Source organism: Schistocerca serialis, chromosome 4 (genome assembly GCF_023864345.2).
Source record: "Schistocerca serialis cubense isolate TAMUIC-IGC-003099 chromosome 4, iqSchSeri2.2, whole genome shotgun sequence".
Lineage (NCBI taxonomy): Eukaryota > Metazoa > Arthropoda > Insecta > Orthoptera > Acrididae > Schistocerca > Schistocerca serialis.
The window spans coordinates 142,143,527-142,158,355 of NC_064641.1; the positions used below are offsets into that span (position 1 = coordinate 142,143,527).

The following is a 14,829-nucleotide window of genomic DNA, read 5'->3' on the forward strand; positions in this document are numbered from 1 at the left end:
GAAAGGGGTGAATTATGCTGCCACAAATATATTTGGTCATTTGCCAAATAGCATTAAAAGTCTGACAGATAGCGGACCGACACTTGAAAGCAAATCAAAAGAAGTTCTGAATGACAACTCCTTCTACTCAACAGATGAATTTTTAAATATGTAGAAGCAACTGTAAAAAATTATTGTTATTTATTAATTATTTTGTGTCAAGAAAACTTATGTTAAAGTGACATATTCCACATCATTACGAAATATTCATGGTCTATGGAACACGTATTAATGTATGCATGTATTATTGTTTCTTGATTTTATTATTTAGCTTTCTTACTAAGATTTGATTGTATCCATTGCTTTTGGCTATTTTCATTATGGTATTCATTTCTTTTTGACAGTGAAATGAAATTTCGTATGGCGAGGGCCTCGTGGCGGGTAGACCTGATCTCCTGGTGCAATTCTTTTGAGGTTTCGCCACTTTGGTCACTTGTGCTTCGATGAGAATGAAATGAGAATCACGAAGACGACACAAACACCCAGTCCTGAGCTGATAAAATCTCCAACCCACCCGGGAATCGAACCAGAGCCCCCCGGCATGACAAGCCGGCGCGCTGTCCACTCAGCTAAGGTGGCGGACATTTTTGATAGCCGTCTGTGTCTAATGACTTTGTGTTTATTGTATGGTGCATGTATCTAAGTGATGCCTGCTTTTGAGAGTGCGGGTGCTGTGATGTCTCGCATATTACTGCGTCTGTTGTCGGTTTTCGGTGTATGTCAAATGTTCGTTGTTCTGAATCTTTGCAATAACGTCCAAGAAACTTAACTGCCTATTTTTCTCTTTTTCTGTTGTAAAATGCTCGTAATAGTGAAAATAATTTATTTCTTTATATAACGGTCAATTTTACTGTTTGGTTCATCTATCAGGCACAAGATGTCGTTCGTATATCTAATCCAATATGGGATGTCGTTCTTATTTGGAACTATTTTGCTGACTACGGCCTCTTCTACATGTTTGCTTTGGTTCCAGACAGTAAAGGTCCCATCGTATTTAATTAAATGGGTAAAAGACGACAAAGGCAAGATGCCATGCTGTTCCATCATCCTGAAGTTACATGAAGTACCTTAATTTAATCGCGAAAATCCGAATCATTTACAAAGAAATGAAGCCTCTTAATTGTACCGTCTTACTTGGAAAACTGAGAAATACCATGAGCAGCTGATCTACATCTTACCTGGAAGGAAAACGATATGCACTACCTGTCAAAAGTGAAGCACCGAGACGATTTGGCCGGATGTCAGTATAACCTCTTAAATGTACCGGCCTATCAGAGGATATGTAACTGATTAGCAGTCTAATTCTCTGCGGCTGGCAGAACGGCCACTAGAGTTAATTAGAGTTGTTTTAGTTTACTGTTGTTACCACGCTTGATTGAGTATGTAATGGCCACGAACGCTGCCAGGGTTGAGTGACCTCTTTGGACACAGAGATGTCGCATACTCGAGTGGGAAAGCGTAATCGGCATGTGACAGAATTTGAAAGGGGCCTTATTGTGGGTCTCCATTAGTCCGAATGGTCGAATCGTGCAATATCCAAATTATTCGTGGATTCGGATGTGACAGTGATTCGATGCTGAACTGCATAGGAACGTTAAGATAGGAATAACCGAGAGAGATGGCTCAATGGTTAACACACTGGACTCACATTCGTGGGGACGACGGTTCAAATAAGCATCCAGTCACCCAGATTTACGTTTCCCGTAATTTTGCTAAATCGTTTCAGTAAGATGCCGGGATGGTTCGTTTGAAAGAGAAGCGCTGATTTCCTATCCCATCCTTGACACAATCCGAGGTTGTGCTCCGTTTCTAATGTCCTCGATGTCGACGGGACGTTAAACTCAATCTTCCTTCCTGGGGTAGGAATACTCGTCGTCGAGGTTCCGGTCAACAGTGTTCGATCATCACCAGGGAGGATCATCGTATTTTGCACCAACAACATTGTAAGTCCCTTTACAACTTCGACTTCCATCCGGGAACAAGTAATTGGCTCTTTGGAATGTTCTGTTCATCCCAAGCCATTGGTCACAGACTAGCGGCAATCAGACTAGAGAATTGCCATCCCTTGGGTTGACTGGCGTTAACGTAACGACACAAACGACTGCGTTTGTAGTTATGCCGTAAGTAGGCAGCATGGACTGCTTCGGCTGTTGCAGCGACCTGCTGAGATGTCTCGTTCTTCCATTCTTTGGTGAGTTACAGCTGCGTTACTCCCGGCGTCGGGGTGAGGGGAGCGATCGGTTATGACTTCAGGTCACGGCTGCTAGAAGCTGAGGGAACTCTGACGGATATCCTACTTGACCAAATTTCGTAGTCACTGGGATAACATCAAATATTCTGTCAGTCTGTTAAGTATCATTAGTTTCCTCCGCGCCTTTTAGGAGCTTCTCTTTCTTTTGTCAGACAGCGAATTTCGGACTGAGCATGAAAACCTGTTACATAATTAAAGATATTTTGTTGAAAGCCTTACTATATTAATAGTTGTATCATCTGAGATGCTTAAATACATGTCAGTTTAATCCTAACAATACGCAGGCATTTTCTATAACGCGCATTACCAAGAAGGGTTACTTTACAGACACCCTAAACAAAAAATTTAAAAAATCGTTAATTTTTATTGAGTTATATCAACAACATACTTTCTATATAGATACTGATGGGTAATTAGGGTCCAGAACCTGAAAATAAATTTTAGCAAACTCTTAGCACCATCAATGCAGTTTCACTAAGGTGTACTATCGACTTAATGACCAACACTGAAAAATTTAAAATTCGTTCATTGTTGTTGACTTTCAGTCTGTACACACGTTATAAAGAGATGTTGATGTGTGAGTAAGTCAACCTGGAAATACTGGATACGACTTTGAGTGGGGAATGTGATACCTACTACTGTGACTACTTGAGTTAAGTTTAACTGAACAATTTGAAACGTACGTGGGATCTGATAGAACAGTTCATTAAAAACAATAAATGTTTTTTCAGACTTATAAAATATAAAGTAGTTGAATAGATTACAATATTTTGAGAAGGTGGGCATAATATATCTGCGAGGGATAATACGAGCAGTATGGTAAGCTACACATTGGTCTTGTTGTGTTAATTATTTAACGATTATTGTGGTAATAAACGCGCACCTGTCTTCAGATGATATATACTCCAAAAGGACCATGCAAGGAACCTAAACTGAATATTTATATAACTTCAGGAGTATTCCCCACAGCCTCACCTACGATGCAAAATAGACTATAGTCATGTCTTGCATAAGGCGAAAGTGTTCCACTGTATGAAGTGACGCTATGAAAGAAGCTGTATCCCTGATGTAAGCAACGATTGTTTGCTAGGGCAAGAATTACTTTCATTGAGGTGAAGAGTACCTAACGTCTTACTGTTACAAGAAAACAGAACCCAACGTGTAATGAAAGTAATAGTCTCTATTGAAACTTTCTGGCAGATTAAAACTGTGTGCCGGACCGAGACTCGAACTCTGGACCTTTGCCTTACGCGGGCAAGTGCTCTACCATCTGAGCTACCCAAGCACGACTCACGACCCGACCTCACAGCTTCAATTCTGCCAGTACCTCGTCCCCTACTTTCCAAACTTCACAGAAGCTCTTCTGTGAACCTTGCAGAACTAGCATTCCTGGAAGAAAGGATATTGCGGAGACATGGCTTAGCCACAGCCTGGGGGATGTTTCCAGAAAGATATTTTCACTCTGCAGCGGGGTGCGAGCTGATATGAAACTTTCTGGCAGATTAAAACTATTTGCCGGACCGAGACTCGAACACTGGACCTTAGCCTTACGCGGGTAAGTGCTCTACCATCTGAGCTACCCAAGCACGACTCACGACCCGCCCTCACAGCTTCAATTCTGCCAGTTCCTCGTCTCCTACTTCCCAAGCTTCACATCCCCCACGCTGTGGCTACGTCACGTCTCCGCAATGTCCTTTCTTCCAGGAGTGCTAGATCTGAAAGGTTCGCAGAAGAGCTTCTGTGAAGTTTGGAGGAGGAGGATATTAGTGTTTAACGTCCCGTCGACAACGAGGTCATTAGAGACGGAGCGCAAGCTCGTGTTAGGGAAGGATGGGGAAGGAAATCGGCCGTGCCCTTTCAAAGGAACCATCCCGGCATTTGCCTGAAGCGATTTAGGGAAATCACGGAAAACCTAAATCAGGATGGCCGGAGACGGGATTGAACCGTCGTCCTCCCGAATGCGAGTCCAGTGTGCTAACCACTGCGCCACCTCGCTCGGTGAAGTTTGGAAAGTAGGAGACGAGGTAGTGGCAGAATTGAAGCTGTGGGGACAGGTCGTGAGTCGTGCTTGAGTAGCTCAGATGGTAGAGCACATGACCGCTTAAGGCAAAGGTCCGGAATTCGAGTCTCGGTCCAGCACACAGTTTTAATCTGCCAGAAAGCTTCATATCAGCGCACACCCCGCTGCAGAGTGAAATATCTCATTCTAATAGTCTCTGTTGTTTACGTATTCTTGAGATTGTTATGTTTGGTTTTTATGTACGTAAAGGCGAACACATGCATTTGTTAGTATATTCCATTATGAGTTTTATTCCGTTTAATTACTCTCTGTGTGACAAAAATTGTATATTCGTTTTATAAGAAGGATAGTTGGCGTCTTGGTTTTCTGGAATATGTGTCCATAGCTGTATAATATGTAACATTTTTGAGAGGATAAACATACGTTGTAGAAAGTTTCTTAGGGTCGTACTAACTACAGTTTCGTGAAGTTAAAACTTTCCCTCTTGATAGTGGTTCATTAAACGCGTAAGAGTAATCACATAATTCAGTAACCGATGCCGAAAGCTAAATCTGAAGGTAATGTAACTACCTTTATTTAGTGCATGTCTTAAGTGAATGGAGGACTTTTTTATGATTTGCTGTATTGATTATTAATTTTATTGACATATGAACTATTTTACGATTCAAGGAATAAGTAAAACTAATACTGCATTTATTGTATTGCGACATAAGTCCACAAAGTCAAGTTATACACCAGAATGAGAAGTCCTGGATCTACTTGAAATAGATGTATTTCATTGTGAAATCATATTCATAGTTAGGGACACGGAAGCGGATTTTCAGCATGTAGTTTAATAAAAAGCAGTGTTACATTCGAGATGACTGTTATCTGTTCTGTGCTGTCCCTCCTAAGAAATATGTTAGGAAGAGTATCCCGTTGGAATCATATATTACAGTAAGACGTTCGAAAGGAGAGATACGATTGTGAATTCATATCTCAAACTAATTGCGGTGCTTAACTGATTGTGTCATCATCAGGGTGGAGCTATCACGAGAAACTGTAGTGTAAAGTAGACTCACAAACAATGAATATTTCAAAGGCCAGGTTACGGCACTACCTTGTTTGCTGAAGCATAAGGGACTAGACCAAAGCTGTTGTCAACTCGCCTATGGACCGAATGTGCCACATATCTACTGGTACCAACAATTTTTTATTGTAGGACGAAGCTCTTGATTTCTTTTGGTATGTATCAGTTGTGCATTATAACATGGATATCGAAAAAAATACAATAGATGCACTGTAATGCAGCCAAATTAAGTCAGCAAATCTGAGTCAATTAGATCTGGAAGTGATACATGAAAAGTAACATATGAGGTCTGCAGAATAACTAACGATGACAACAATAGATGACAGACTGTCAATAGCGAGGAAAGCGTTTGCGAAAGAGAGAAAAAACATTGAATATAAATTTAAGTATTTGTTACTGTCTCCTGAAAATATGTATTTAGTCAAATGAAACTATATGGTTCCAGAGCCCTTTTCAAGTCTTCGGAATTTGGATTGAGGCTGGAGGCGTGTTAGGATAGTCCTTGTAGTTATGCAAAGCCACTGTGCCAGGGCGGTGCAGTGGTTGGTGCAGTTGCCTATTGAGTAGGAGGTCCAGTTTAGAATTCCAGCCTTCGCAAGAATTTACATTTGCCACCTAAGTCTGCATACATACATCACAGATGTTTGAGACTTGAAAAGGTCTCTGTAACAATACAGTTTAATTTGATTAAAGCACCTACACACGGGTACAGGCCGGATCCCCCATTTTATTTGATGCTGAGGTCTTATTCGAATGCACTTGGAGAGCCTATGAAATGATGTTTGAGTTTAGGAGGAACTCTAACTGGGCTGAGATGTGAATGGGAATTTGGATTGAGGAGGGAGGCGTGCTAGGGTAGTCCGCACAGCTGTACAAACACATTGTGCCAGGATGGCGTAGTGGTTAGCGCGTCTGCCTAGTGAGGAGGACACACAGGTGCAAATTCCGGTCTTGGCAAAAACTTTCATTCACCGCTTCAATCTGTATATATATAGGGTGTTCATAGACGTTTACCCTGATTTCAAGATTAAATATTAATTATATTTTTTATGGTAACGTTAGTTTTTTGTTCCAGGTCTACTAGAGAGCCCATGGAGTTCCCGTACAACTGTGTCTTAATCAACACTTTCGCCACAAGGAGCGCTGTGGGAGCTGTATCAGAAAATTGGGTTCCCCTCAAAAGAAAGTTCAGTGTTTTGTGTGGCAAGCAGAAAAAAAATCATCTATTACTGTGATGCCAAAGTTCGTGTCCTGTTATGCAAAGAAAAGCAGTTATTGTCAAATGCATCACAACATGGATGGAAACTTTTTTAGCAACGGGGTTGGTTCAGAAACAGACAAGCAGCGGCAGACCATCTGTTTCGGAGGAGACTATGCAAACAGTTCAAACCGCATCCAAGAGGTTGCCACTGAAATCGATTCGACAAACTTCGCGGGAGCTTCAAGTGTAAAAGAATACAGTGCATAAAGTGGTCTGCAAACATCTGAAATTGGGTGCGAGCAAGGTCGAAATTGTTCAGGCATTACAACCAGGTGGTCGCCCAAAACGTAGACATGCTGAACGGGTTGAATGATGACAATGGTATTTTGAAGCGTGTGTGTTTTTCCGATGAGGCTTCATTTCTAGTTTGTGACCCAGTTAACCGCCATAACGTCCGGATATGGGCATCAAAAAATGCTCATGTTGTGCAAGAACACATTTGGGACAGTCCAAAGGTTAATGTGTAGTGTTGAATAATGTGGGATAGAGCGATTGCCTCATTTCCTTCCTTGAGAGCAATGTGAGTGGATATGTTTACCTAGACATGTTGGTGAATTATCCCAGCCAAGGGATATGCAAGACACCATCATCTTTAGCCGCCCGTTGTGGCCAAGCGGTTCTAGGCGCGTCAGTCCGGAACCGCGCTGCTGCTACGGTCGCAGGTTCGAATCCTGCCTCGGGCATGGATGTGTGTGCTGTCCTTAGGTTAGTTAGGTTTAAGTAGTTCTAAGTCTAGGGGACTGATGATCTCAGATGTTAAGTGCTATAATGCTCAGAGCCATCTGAACCATCATCTTTCAGCAAGATGGCACTGGCCCTCAATGGGCCCTAGAAGTCCACGATTTTCTTAACGAAACATCCCACAACAGGCGGACTGGAGAGGCGAGCTAATTCCATGCCCTCCACTCCCGAAATCACATGACGTTAGCCTCACAGATTTATTTCCCTGGGATTACGTGAAAGATATTGTGTACAAAACAGCAGTTCCCGATATTGTGACCTTGCAACTAGGCATCAGGGATGCCATTGACACACGTTGTGGAATGTGCGACAAGAGACTGAATACCGGCTTGATTTTGCGTTTTACCAGGAGTGCAAATGTTGAACTGATTTAAATGTTGTACTGTGTGGCCTGTATTAAATGTTCAGAATTTAATGAGTAGAGGCGAGTGTGGAATAATTCGAGTTTCATTTGATGTATTAATAGAGAGATACATTGTTTTGCTATCAGGGTACACATTTATGGACACCCTGTACCTCACAATATTTCTAGAATTGAGCCTTGTACGGAAATGAAATGTGGATGGTAAACACTTCAGACAAGAAGCGAATGGAAGTTTCTGAAATGAGAATGTTGATGATTATTGGGTAGATCGTTCAACTACTGGGGATGTTCTGAGGTGAAGTGAGAAGAAGTGAAATTTTTGGCAGGACTAAAATAAGTGTTCGCTTGATACGCTATATCCTAAGACATCAAGTAATTGCTACTTTGGTCGTAGAACGACGTGTATGAGTAGGGGCTAAAATCTGTAGAGGCAGATCAAGACTTGGCTACAGTAAGTGTGTTCCAGTGGATGGAAGTCGCCGTATGCGAGCAGAGATGAAGAGGCTTTTACAGGATAGAGTATCGTGAAGAGCTGCATCAATCCAGTCTGCGGACTGAAGACTACAACAAGAAGAAGAGCAACAACAACACCATTCACACAGGAAATAGAACTATATGACGTCTACATCGTGACACTGTTTCTGAAACTTCCAATATTTTAAGAAACACGTTAATTTTTGTCACACACAGTACATCGACACTGCGGCTGTCTTCGTAGTCCACAGTCTGCCGATGAGGGATGTTTCTGTGCACTTCCGCCAGAACTATTCCACCAGCTCAGTCTTTGAGGTTGAGGAGGCAACTCACCGCTCCAGCCAGCGACTGCAGTTTGAGGTTGGTGAGGCAGGCGGCGCTGATGTCGCCCGCCCTGGACTCGATGGACACTCCGTACGGCGCCTGGATTTCTATGGAGCGAGTCGGCGACTCCAGCCTGCAAGAGAAGTGCGAGAAGACTGAAAGTCCGCCATAGGAGCTAAATGTCATCTGGTACTGTTCTATGTAGGAAATGCATTGAAGTGACAGAAATGATGGGATACCGATATGCACATTAACAGGTGGCGGTAGTTTACCGTACACAAGGTATAAGATGCCGGTGTATCGACGGTGCTGTGATTTGTGTTCAGGTTATTCATGTGAAAAATGTTTCGATGTGACTAAGGCACGGCAATCAACAGATTTTGAACGCAGAATGGTTGTTGGAGCGACACGCGTGGGACATTCCTTTTCGGGAATCGTTAGGCGATTCAGTATTCCGAGATTAAGTGTCAAGAGCGCGCCGTGAATACCAAATTTCAGGCATCACTTCTCTCCACTGACAACACAGTGGCAAATGTCTTTCACTTAACGACCGAAAGCACCGACGTCTGCGAAGAGTTATCAGTGTTAACAGACAAGCAACCCGCCTAACTATCCGTTAGGATAGTGCTGCGAAATTTGGCGTTAATGGGCTATGGCAGCAGACAACTGACCCGACTGCTTTTTGATAGCAGTACGACATCGCCTGCAGCGCCTCTCCCTGTCTCGTGATCATATTGATTGAATCCTAGACGAATGGAAAACTGTGGCCTGGTCAGATGAATCCCAGTTTCAGTTGACAAGAGGTGATGGTAGGGTTCGAGTGTGGCGCAGACCCCATGAAGGCATGGACCCAAGTTGTCAGCAAGGCAATGAGCAATGTGGTGGTGGTTCTATAATGGTGTGGAATGTTACATGAAATGAACTTCGTGCTCTTGTCCAACTGAACCTAACGTTGACTGGAAATGGTTACGTTCGGCTACTTGGAGACGATTTTCAGTCGTTCATGGGCTTCATGTCATAGGGCCACAACTGTACGCGACTGGTTTAAACATCCTGGATAGTTCTAGCGAATGGTCTGGCTACCCAGATCCTCCGACGTGAATCCCATTGAACTTTTATGGGGCGTAGTCGAGAGGTCAATCGTTCACAAAATCCTGCGCCGGCAACAATATCGCAACTACGTACGGGCTATAGAGGCAGCATGGCTTAGTATTTTTGCCGGGGGACTTCAACGACTTGTTGAGTCCAAGCTACGTCGAGCTGCTGCACTAGACCTTCCAAAAGGAGATCTGACACGATATTAGGGGGAATCCCATGACTTATGTCACCTCAGTGTAATTTGATGAATGTAGACGAATGACTGACAGATAAAAGTTCATTAAGTTGCTAATAGATCGTTGTTGTATATTCAGGTGTTATTAATGTCTCTGTAGTACTACGTCTGCGTGAATATAATGTATGTCGATTCTCGGGTTTTTCGCAGTAGGTGTCACCATGAGTTAGAGACTTCTAATGAACGTTCACGTCTTAATCACGTGTAGATGCTTTTGGTTGCCAGTTTTGGTACAAATGTTTTTATTTCTTGACAAAATATCAAATATATCTCAATATCACCAGTTTCAGTCACTTCAAATGGCCATTTTCTAATTTCAAAATGAAAAAGAAAAAAATTCTGCATATAATTTTATATCTCACATAAAACACATTATCTAATGTAAGAATATAAAGTAACAAAATTCTCACTCTCGTGTACAGGACACTAGTTAGCCTTATTTTGATAGTAACGGTGTCACCAACTGCCAGGGACGGTTCTCTGCTGGTGAAGTACGTACTTTTAAACTAAAAGGTCGTGGGTTCAAATTCTGATAACAGTCTGGCTTTACCTTAGTCTTCGCCTCTCAGTGACGAGAAAACGCGCCGGGAGGGACAGGTAATTCGGATCCCCTGTCCCTGGTTGGATCGGCTAGGGGATCGGAAGTAGCCGAAGTAATGCTCAAATAGCTCTGAGCACTATGGGACTCAACTGCTGTGGTCATAAGTCCCCTAGAACTTAGAACTACTTAAACCTAACTAACCTAAGGACATCACACACATCCATGCCCGAGGCAGGATTCGAACCTGCGACCGTAGCGGTCGTACGGTTCCAGACTGTAGCGCCTTTAACCGCTCGGCCACTCCGGCCGGTAAGTAATGCTCAATTGAAAGACTTCCACCAGTCATCTGAAAGTGTGCTGCTACACGTTGTGTAGATAATCGAGAGAATGACAAATTGTGAGCATCATCTGTAACTGGTTATAAAATGATGAATAAAAATATGTCATTACAGAATATGTGGTAAAATGTTCAGGGTGATTATAATGAAAGTTTAACTTCCAAAACTCTGTGAAATAACATCACTGGTCAGAATGACGACAAATTGCAGCATAATATGATCGGAGGAGGGGGAAAACGTACGGCAGAAGAAAAAAAATAGTTTGAAAATTGATCAATAGACGGCGCTGTGTACGTCAGAATACGTAAATCAAAACACCTGTCACTCACACGACCCATTGAAGGTAGTATAAACACGGCGAGTACACGGCTTTTCCTCCTTTCACGTCTGCGACGTTCGCCATGCTTGTCTCAATGCAAGATAACACTCTGCTTGTAAACCTATATTACAAGAATGATGACTGCGCACGTCGCTCTGCAGAAGTTCCGGACACTGAAGGGTTTGAAAAAAGGCGTTGGTTCGATGGCTGCCGTGGGTCTGGAGAAAATGATTCGGAAATTCGAAAAGGTGGGTTCTTTTGGTGTGCACCCTGGTAGAGGGAAGAAACGAAGTGATTCGTCGACAGTGAAAGCAATGGCCACAGAAATGCGGAAAGAGACGAGTGGTTGTCTGCAAACGTGTAGTGCTAGGAGAACTGCTGGGCCATTGGACATACCCGTGAGGATGAAATGTAAAATCCTACGAAACATCCTTCTTTGCTATCCATTCAAAATGACCCATGTGGACGAGTTGCTTCCTCTTGACCTGCCAGCAAGAGGGACCTTTGCTTTTGAATTTCTTCCTCGTATTGAGGTGGATAATGATTGGCTGCAGAAGATTTTGTGGACAGACGAAACCCACTTCCATCTGACAGGATATGTCAGTACACAGAATTGTCGGATATGGGCAATGGAAAATCTACACGCAAATCAACCAGTACCACTTCATCCTGGAAGGGTCACTGTTTGGTGCGGGTTTATGACATTATTTATCATAGGGCTACATTTTTTCGAAGAGACAGGGGTTTCCGGTCCCGTTACCTGAACCGTCACTGGTAAGCGCTATAAGTGTCTTTTGCGCAACTACTTCACTCCAGTTCTCCAACAGCGTGGATGTGCGGATGGGATCATTTTTATGGTAGATGGCGCACATCCGCACTTTGCAAGTCCAGTTACGCAGCTTCTGAAGAGCCATTTCGGACATGCCACATTTATCAGTCGTCATTTCCCTACAGCCTGGCTGTGACGATCACCTTATATTAACCCTCGTGACTTCTGGCTGTGGAGCTATCTAATGATGTGTTCAGTGTTCCGATTTCAAACTTAGCTGCATTGAAGGCACGCATTCTGAACGTGACCCCGGAAACACTTCGATCAGCTGTGGTACATGCTGTTACTCGATTTTAACTTATTGTAGACAACGGTGGATAGCATATTGAACATGTTTTGCGGTAGTCACACAGAAATTAATAATCCCATTTGATTTTGATTGATGTTTTTTATGCAATTTGGGACTCAGGACAATTAAAAACCGATGTTAGTGATGCTTTTTATGCGGTTTTTGGGCTCAAGACAATTAAATACTGATTTTTTCCATCCGATGTGATATGACCTTGCCGTGTTGTATGGGCTTACGCAACTAACAGTATTACACTTGTACACCCATGCACACTGAGTGGTACAGTTTGTTTAACGTCAACCCACGCCTTAGGCATTGCTGTGTGATCCATTTGTCATTTGTAGATGACCACTATTAAATTATGATGCTTACAGCGCCTTCTATTGCTAAATTTTGTAGCTATTTATTTTTCTTCTGCCATACGTTTTCCCCCTTCTCCGATAATATTCCGTTTCAATTTGACGTCATTCGGACCAGTGATGTTATTTCTACAGCGGTTTGAAAGCTTAACTTTAATTACAATGACCCTATACATTAGTCAACTGGTGTAGAGTAATCGAAAACAATCTTTGTTGCATAGAAAAGTGTAACAACATATTAAAAATCTAACTCAGATCATAAGCATGTTATAGTACTTTATATGTAAATATGATAAAATACTTAATTAATTATTGGCGCTTTGGTGACTCAGAACCGTTAGAAGAACTTTTTTCTGTGACTAGTGAATTTTTATACCACAATGGATCGTATTTTGCCCGAGTCATAACTATTACCTACAGTACCTTCTCATTAGTTTAACAGTAATAGCAAAATTTGCTAGAAATTAGGAATACTTAGAAGTTAACTTTCTTGAAAAATTTTTTTTTCAAAAATTGGCATGTAAATGTCATTTTCATCACTCTATAAAATGAAACAAAGTGTAATGGCAGAACGGCCTTATTTCAGGGGCTTCTTTTTACCTGTAAATTGTTGTCGAGTGTTGCAAAAAAAACAGTTCATTCTCTAACTCGTCTAATTTCACTGGCTGACGTAGCATTATACCTGAAAGGCTTATATTCTCGTATTAGTGACACTCTATCACGCTACTTTAGTAGTCTATGTCCGAAATCTGGTTTGCTGGAGATCTTCGTTGACTATGACGTGTACAGGGCTTTTACCCTTTCTATAGCTGCTACAACTTACACACATTTCAACCTGCTTGCCGTATTTATTTCTTGATCTCCCTATACAATTTTGTACACCAAACACTTCACAACCAAATCGACGATTTATTCATGCCTGATGAAGTGTTTTATTAACCACTCCCTTCTTTTAATGATTTCGTGATATGAATTTCTTTTTTCCTTATTTAGATTCAGCACTTCCTTACTAGTTATTTGAACGACTCATCATCCTCAATCTACTTCCGTAGAAGGTTATACTAGAGACATACACCTTCAGAGAATACTTCCTAACACATATATTTATAGCTGATTTTAACAGATTTCTGTATTTCTGGATCTTTTCCCTTGTTACTGATTGTATACATTTTATATGCCTGTACCTCGGTCATCATAATTTATTTCGCTTATCTTTGCCGATACCGTACAGTGAAAACTGATACATTCTTATGACTGTTAACTGGTATTTGTAATAGTCTGAACGAACATGAAAATGTCTAAGACATTTTCGTGTTCAGATACTACGTTTATAACTAATGTCAATACCGTATGTCAACCAAAGAAACGATTATCTCTCTTCCAATGAAATCCTTACGACGCGTTTGATGATCTGCGTCGCAAAGGAGCGTCGGACTGAATGGAATCAATATTGACTACTGTGGTGACGAAGGTCAAACTTTTCTTAAGTGAGAGTGGAACACTTTAATGTGTTTCGTAAATCATTACAGTAACTACAAGTTATAAAGGTAATAACATCATCCAGCACGGACCACATACTGAGCATGAAAAATCTGAAGACAAGTTTTGTACTTGCAGTGCTAAAAAAAGCAAGTGGTTCGAGACTCAAACTGCGTTACAAATAAAACAGTTACTGCGCCAGTCACTTGTATACTCTGCCACTACGCGTTTCGATGGTTCACATCATCATCTTCCGGTGATGAATTGTTTATTTACATGGCTGGTGATGGTGAAGAGTACAGACGTCTTTTGACAGTCGTAGACCAAGGGCAGTGTAGGTTATCAAAAGACACAAAATAATCTTCACTGCCCTTGGCCTGCGACTGTAAAAAGACCTTTGTACTCTTCGCAACACCAGCCACGTAAATAAACAATTTCCACCTGAAGATGATAGTGTGAACATCAGAACGCCTAGTGGCGAGATAAACTAGTGACTGACGTAGAAACTGTTTTATTTGTGTTTGTCAACAGTCGCAGGCCTCATGGACGAAACATTCAAACTGCGTTAGCAAAAATCGTAGCTGCGCCATCGCAGCTTCGGCGAGCACAGTTCACGCTGTGAACCGATTTTCGGCGATGTCGCATTGTGAGCGTGACGGGGGCTGGATGTTCCTTCAGGAGGACTGTCGAGGATATTGGACGCGAGGGGTGACATGTGTATCGATGCAGGTGTCGGTCGTGCGAGGGAGGCGGCTTGCCCGCCGTCCTGGTTGCAGGAGGCAGTGGTATACTCCGATTC

At 42.2% G+C, this 14,829-nt stretch overlaps 1 protein-coding gene across 1 annotated transcript in view; it reads right to left on the minus strand.

The window, feature by feature from the left end:
* Positions 1 to 14,829, minus strand: part of LOC126474160 (delta-sarcoglycan) — a 469,148-nt gene that overhangs the window by 17,261 nt on the left and 437,058 nt on the right. The window contains exon 7 of the mRNA XM_050101616.1: positions 8,553 to 8,676. Within this exon, the coding sequence (XP_049957573.1) occupies positions 8,553 to 8,676 (124 nt within the window). The remainder of the gene's footprint in view (positions 1 to 8,552; positions 8,677 to 14,829) is intronic.